General features: G+C 34.7%; 1 protein-coding gene across 1 annotated transcript; it reads left to right on the forward strand.

Moving 5' to 3' along the window:
* Positions 1-3,450: 3,450 nt before the first annotated feature.
* Positions 3,451-4,718, forward strand: pmaip1 (phorbol-12-myristate-13-acetate-induced protein 1). The gene is made up of 2 exons (XM_056466953.1): positions 3,451-3,563; positions 3,662-4,718. Exons 1-2 carry the CDS (start codon positions 3,551-3,553, stop codon positions 3,784-3,786), a joined length of 138 nt encoding a protein of 45 aa, XP_056322928.1. The 5' UTR covers positions 3,451-3,550; the 3' UTR covers positions 3,787-4,718.
* The last annotated feature ends 2,668 nt before the right edge of the window (positions 4,719-7,386 follow it).

Raw genomic sequence — 7,386 nt, forward strand, 5'->3', positions numbered from 1 at the left:
TGAGCTACTTTGGGATGTTTTGGAGGAACGAGTCAGGAAACGTTTTACTCCTACAGCATCACTTATTGACCCGGCCACTATTCTGCAAGAAGAATGGCTCAAAATCCCTCTGGCCACTGTGCAGGATTTGTATTTGTCATTCCCAAGTCGATTTGACGTTGTATTGGCCCCAAAAGGAAGCCCTACACCATATTAATGAATTATTGTGGTTTAAAACCAGGCTTTCAGTTTCTTTGTTCAACCCCTGTACTTTCACATTAGTAATCAGAAAGCCTCTTATGTTATTTTGGCATTTTAAAAAACATTAATATATTGGCATAATATTATAATATATTACTTTTTACCCAACAATGGTGTTGATGCTGAAAATGTGGATTTTTTTATTTTATTGATATACAAAAAAGGTTCATTTTAGAGGTCAAATCTCAGTACAGATATATGTTACAGAATATTTTATTTCAAATGAATCCTGTTATGAATTAAAATGCTGTTATTATTCTCATTCCTATGTAAAGCAGAAAAAATCATAACAATAATAAACATTATTAATAAATAATGATCAATAACAATCCTAAAAAGGCAGCAAATGATATCATTATGTGAGACTGAAGGATCATGTGAGACTGAAGAGTGGAGTAATGATTCTGCAAATTCAGCTCTAAATCAATCAATCAAACAAACAAACAAACAAATAAACAAACAAACAAACAAATACATACATCTTTTTTAATGTATTTTTACACAAATGGATGCAATTATTGTGAGCATAAGAGACTTCATTCATAACCATAAAAAAGTGAAAAGTTATGTATATTGGCAAAAGAATAATATGTCAATTTTACATATATTTTTCTTGCATAATTCAATAAAACAAACCCAGTGTCCTATATTGTGGTAAATATTCTGTTCTGTAATGATTAATGTGATTTGTATCAAGTCATAATAAGCATACAGGTTTTTATGATTCCCTTGTTCTTCCAAAACACAGATAAACATTATCTGTGCATGATAATGACGAAACAGAGCCCTTTGGAAATCAAAACAAAATACCTGTCATTGCTACATTCCTAAAAGACATAAACACAATGGCTTAGAGCTGTTTGCTAGCTTCTTTTTCTTAGAACATCCAAAGATAGGACATGTAAATGAGAGCTGACCTCAGCCAATTAGCATCCAGAACAGAAACTTCCTTATTTGAGCAGCCTTATGGGGAAGACAAGCCTCAACGTGAAACTAAAAGTTCCTGCAAAAGGAATGTTTTCATCATGGAATTTGTAGAACTCGTCATGCGATGAGCATAAGGGAAACTCCATTTATATCACAAGGGCATGCACAAACAAAAAAGATTTTAGAAATGACGTTAGGTGCGAAGAAAATCAATGTTGTATCAGCCTAGTTGCATACGTATAATTTGATGAGAATATGAAGAATTGTGAGATTTAATTAATGAGTAATTCATTTTGAGTTCAACTGATCTAATTTGGTGTCTCTGGAAAAATAGTGATTATTTATACATTTATTTTTAGCCTACATTAAAATTTTGTTCATTTGTCGATTTGATTTTGTTTATCGTTCTCATTTGTGTGTAACTTTAGATAAAACATCTGCCAAATTAATAAATGTAATGTTCAATATGTTTTTGTGTGTTTTTTTGTTATTCATTCATTCATTTTCCTTCGGCTTAGTCCCTTTATTCATCGGGGGTCACCACAGCGGAATGAACCGACAACTTATCCAGTATATGTTTTACACAGTGGATACCCTTCCAGCTGCAACCCATTACTGGGAAACACTCATACACTCTCATTCACACACATACACTGTGGACAATTTATTGATCCAATTCATTATACTGCATGTCTTTGGACTTTGCGAGGAAACCCATGCGAACACGGGGAGAACACATAAACTCCACACAGAAAAGCCAACAGACCCAGCTGGGGCTCGAACTAGTGACCCTCTTGCTGTGAGGCGATAGTGCTAACTACCGAGCCACCGTGCCACCCATTATTTTGTTATTAGTGATACATTTTCAGACTTGATTAGTAATAAATATTGTTTACATTTTTAAGTAAATAGACTAAACATTGTAATAGCACAAATAAATTTACTAACTGTAATAGGCTTACATATGGGCCTACATGATATCTTATAACTGGCCAGAATTAACAAAATGTTAAAAACATATTAAATCAGGATTATTCCACCAAATATTAGATTTCTAAACTCTTGTGAAATAAAAAAAAATGGTATTTTGATGTTTAAAAAAATAATAAACTTTAAACTACTTATTTAAAATGAGCTGAAACAACATCATTCTTGAGCTTTTTTAGGGGGACAACTTAATTGTTTTATGTTCAATCAACTTAAATTTGTAAAAGGGATATTCTACCACTCATTCTACTCATAAAAAATGTGACAGGGATTGACCTCTAAGCTTGTCATTCTCAAAAAAAAAAAAAAAAAAAAAAAAAAAAAAGCACAAAAACAAGCACAAAACATACAAAAACAAGCACAAAATCATACAACGCATCCTCGATCACTGTCAGCTTTACCTCCATCACATGATGTCACTTGATGTCACAAATGATGTCACTTTCACAGTCATAGCCTTAAAAAATAATAATGCAACTGTGACAGGACTGACAGAATCATGAGGACAATTGTAAAATAGTATTTATTTGTAGAATTTATTTATAATTTCATGTTTTTATCGATTTTAATAAATCAGTGAATGATAACAACTTGCTATATCTGAAGTATATTATTTTCCTAAATAACCGTTTTAGCATAACAAAGCTATTAAAGCTGTAGGTTCAGTTGAGCAGTGAACAAGGACAATGACAGGGTTTGTACATTTGTAAAGTGTTTATAATAAAGAAAAGCAATTTGAGAACCAAATGAATGACATACTCCTTTACAGAACAACTCACAGAAATCGACCATCAGTCCATTTTAGATTTTTGGGGAATTAAATACTATTTATTCACTGTATTTATGTTTTTATTTCAATGACGGATAATATACGTTTCTGGAAGAATGTCCCATTAACTGTTAAGTTAATCGATTGGTGTTGGAACAACAAAGAAATTGTGTGGAACTCAGCATTATTTACAGTGCATATAGCTTCTAAATACATTTTAAGTGGCCTCCTTCTATTTTTTCTACAGCTGTAGCCTACATATTCATATGTTTGCATTGTCTATGCTACAAAACAAGAAAATGTAATTAATTTAGAAGTAACTTGTGTTGTTATCGTCCTCGCAATGTACACAATGTACAGTACTGCTTATGCAAGTGCGTAAGGTGGTCATTTTATCAGTTTAATGGGATAACCTTGCTCCGACGATAAACGACACAACAGGTAGAAGCAGCCATGCATGTGACGTGGAACTCTTTCGCAGTGACGTTGTCTCTGCTACGCCACCCTATTTAAGCTCCGTAACTTCTATCTATATATTCAGAGAAGCGCAGTCAGCGGCATTTAAAGGAACCAGCGCGTTTACTTCAGCTGAACACACCGGTGAACCTCTGACAGAAACTTGCTGAAATGGCGAAGAAAGGTAAGCCATTATCCTAACGTACTAGATTAAACGTTGTTAAACAATAAACATGTATAAAAACAAGGTTTGATTTAACGACTTTCGATTCTTTCTCACAGAGCAAACCGCTGTAATCGAGTGCGCGCAGCAGTTGCGCAACATCGGAGATCTGTTGAATTGGAAATACAAGTTACTGGAGCTCATAGTAACACTCCAGAAAATACAAATGGAGGGGAAGCGATGAGAAAAGACGTCTTTGAGAAGGGATCTGTACCTGCTGTGCTACATTGATCCAATATGCTCTCCGACAACTAAAGAGGATCCGTTTCTGGAGGCGCGCGGCGAGGAGTGTCCGCTGCCAGCAACAACAACAACAAAAAGTCGAACTAGGAGTTTCTCCAAAGGTGAAATACTCGGATAGGATGGCTGCTGTTGACATAAAAACACCCAGACCCATTTCTGGGCTGTTTTTGAGCCATGTTTATCTGCTTCTTTAAGGAATTGTGAACTTTGTCAACAGGAAGATGCAAGTGTTTACAACTCGCTGCACTTCCCAAATAACTCAGGAACTCTATGAACTCTAAAGGGGAGATGGTGCGAAATGGATGCCCTGGTTTACAGCAGCAGTTGCTCTTAACATAATAAGGGAATATATCTGATATCCAAGGACTGGGAACCGACATCATTCGATCAGTTGGAAAAGTATCAGTCTCAAAACTGGAGCTTAAATGAAAGTGAAAGTTCTAAATGAAATTCAGCCATTTTAAAGCATAACGTGGCCAAATACATTTTTGTTCCATTTTTTTTTTTGTTCTGAGTACCCATTTTCATTTTTGATAGGCCTACTTTTCAGTTGAATCACATGAATATTGATTTTTTTTTTTCAATAAAATGCATTGATAAATGTTTGTTTACGTCGCTTAATGTAAAGGTATTGGGGTTAGTCAATGTTGCTTTTGAAACGTAAAGCATATATATAATTTGCGTATTCAGTTTTTATTATGATATATGCTGTTTGTGAAATGCAAATGGTTAATTGATTTATCACCTGTAATGGTATCATGTGACCACAATGAAAATATTTATGCTGTGTAAGGTTTACTTTGGCTACTTTGAAACTTTCTAATGTATTTATGATGTTTTCTGGATGTAATAAACATAAACAAGACAAATCAATCACCTTATTGTGTATCTTATGTATTTTTCCATCAATTCTTTGATTTCCAACATTTCGGAAACACACCGTACATTCCAATTTATGAATAAGCAAATGATGGGAAACTTTTATGTGGTGGTGGTGGTTTCACATTCATTTCATTCACAATGTGGTTTTCTGCAGCAGCCTACTGGTTATAATCAGGGATGGGCAGCATTTATGATACATTTATTTCAAATAGCCTGCATATTTTAAAAACAAAATAGTGTTTTGTAATTTGTATTTGATAATGTGGATGAAAATGTATCAAAATACTTTAGTGTTTGGTATTTTTAAATTACTGTAAAATACTTTGTAAGAAGTCTACATGATGACGCCCTAAAAACGCACCCTCTGATTGGTGCTTCGGATGTTACTGACTTTTCAATTTAAAGAAGAACTGATAAAATCTTGGGAAAATGTTTATATTGTACGAATAATAGATGTTTTGGATGGATTGCTGATGCCAAATGTTTGTTGTTAAATCGAACAACATAAAAATAACTCCTACAGTGGCAATTCCTACAATACTTCATTGGCTGTTTTCAATGGGCTAGATTGAATAGGCCTATTGATGGAAGCTTGCAAAGAGGTAAAAGTATTTTGTAGTATTTTTAACATTAAAATACAGTATTTTATTTTGATATGATGTTGTATTTTGTAGTTATTTTTAATACACTTCAAAATTGGGCATTTTAATTTCATTGTAACAGTGGGTAGTCTATTCGAAGTATAAAACTCTCAGAATGACGGAACATTTTCTGTAATCTGCATTAAAAGAAAATCATAAGTGTGGATCATATATAAGCAGACTTGCGCACAAAGCTGTGGATAAAGGGATTTTAAATGAATGATAATAGGTAACAGAACACTTATTCCAATTCTCCCCTTTACACCAGTTTGTAGGTTTCACACACATTTTGCTGTAAACACAGAAAACAAAACCAATTTCAAACATAATTTCTCGTTTATAGTAATACCACAGTACAAACGGAGTAAAAAACATTAAATGTAAAGGTCTATTTCATGTGATTTATTATATGAAACAAACCTGTAAGTGCTCTTCTCCAGTTCTCTAGTAGATATAATTTCATTTTGAGATAATTTACAATAGAATGTATTATAAATCTTTTTTTGTTACAGAGCCAACTATCTTTATAATGCATTGCATGTGACACACAAGCTTCCCTAATTTTTGAATTATCTATTACTTGAATTAGAGTATACTTGGTCAAGAACATATTTTTATACATAAAATATACCTATATATATATACATATATATATATATATACACACACACACACACACACACACACACACACACATATATATACACACACACACACACACACACATACATACAGTGCATCCGGAAAGTATTCATAGCGCTTCACTTTTTCCACATTTTTTTAATGTCACAGCCTTTTCCAAAATGGATTGAATTTATTTATTTCCTCAAAATTCTACAAAACCCTAAAAAAAAAATCACATGTACAGAAGTATTCACAGATTTTGCTCAATACTTTGTTGATGCACCTTTGGCAGCAATCACAGCCTCAAGTCCTTTTGAATATGATGCCACAAGCTTCACATCTCTCTAGTGATGATCAATAGGATTTAGGCCTGGGCTCTGGCTGGGCCACTCAAGGATGTTCACAGAGTTGTTGTTAAGCCACTCCATTGATTTTTTGGCAGTGTGCTTTGGGTCATTGTCCTGCTAGAAGATGAACCATCGCCCCAGTCTGAGGTCAAGAGCACTCTGAAGCAGGTTTTCATTCAGGATGTCTCTGTACATTGCTGCATTCATCTTTCCATCTATGCTGACTAGTCTTCGAGCTCCTGCTGCTGAAAAACATCCCCACAGCATGATGCTGCCACCACCATGCTTCACTGTAGGGATGATATTAGCCTGGTGATGAGCGGTGTCTGGTTTTCACCAAATGTAAAGCCTGGCATTCACTCCAAAAAGTTACATTTTAGTCTCATCAGACCAGAGAATTTAGTTTTTTATGGTCTGAGAGTCCTTCAGATGCTGCTACCATACAGGCCTGATTGGTGGATTGCTGCACAGATGGTTGTCCTCCTGTAAGGTTCTCCTCTCTCTACAGAAGAACGCTGGAGCTCAGAGTGACCATTGGGTTATTGATCACCTCCCTGACTAAGGCCCTAAGAGTCCTGGTGGTTCCAAACATCTTCAAATAAAGGATGATGGAGGCCACTGTGCTCATGGGAACTTTCAGAGCAGCAGAAATTTTTCTGTAACCTTCCCCAGCCTTGTGCCTCGAGAAAATACTGTCTCGAAGGTCTACAGACAATTCCTTTGTCTTCATGCTCGGTTTGTGCTTTGACATGCACTGTCAACCCTGGGACCTTATATAGACAGGTGTATGCCTTTTCAAATCATGTCCAATCAACTGAATTTAACACAGGTGAACTCCAATTAAGCTGCTGAAAAATCTCAAGAATGATCAGTGGAAACAGAATGTACCCGAGCTTAAATTAGAGCTTCATGGCAAAGGCTGTGAATACTTATGTACATGTGATTTTTCAGGGTTTTTTTTTTTTATAAATTTGCAACAATTAAAAAAAAAAAAAAACTTTTTTTCACATTGTCATTATGGGATATTGTGTGTAGAATTTTGAGGAA

The sequence above is a fragment of the Danio aesculapii genome, chromosome 10 (assembly GCF_903798145.1).
Source record: "Danio aesculapii chromosome 10, fDanAes4.1, whole genome shotgun sequence".
Taxonomy (NCBI): Eukaryota; Metazoa; Chordata; class Actinopteri; order Cypriniformes; family Danionidae; genus Danio; species Danio aesculapii.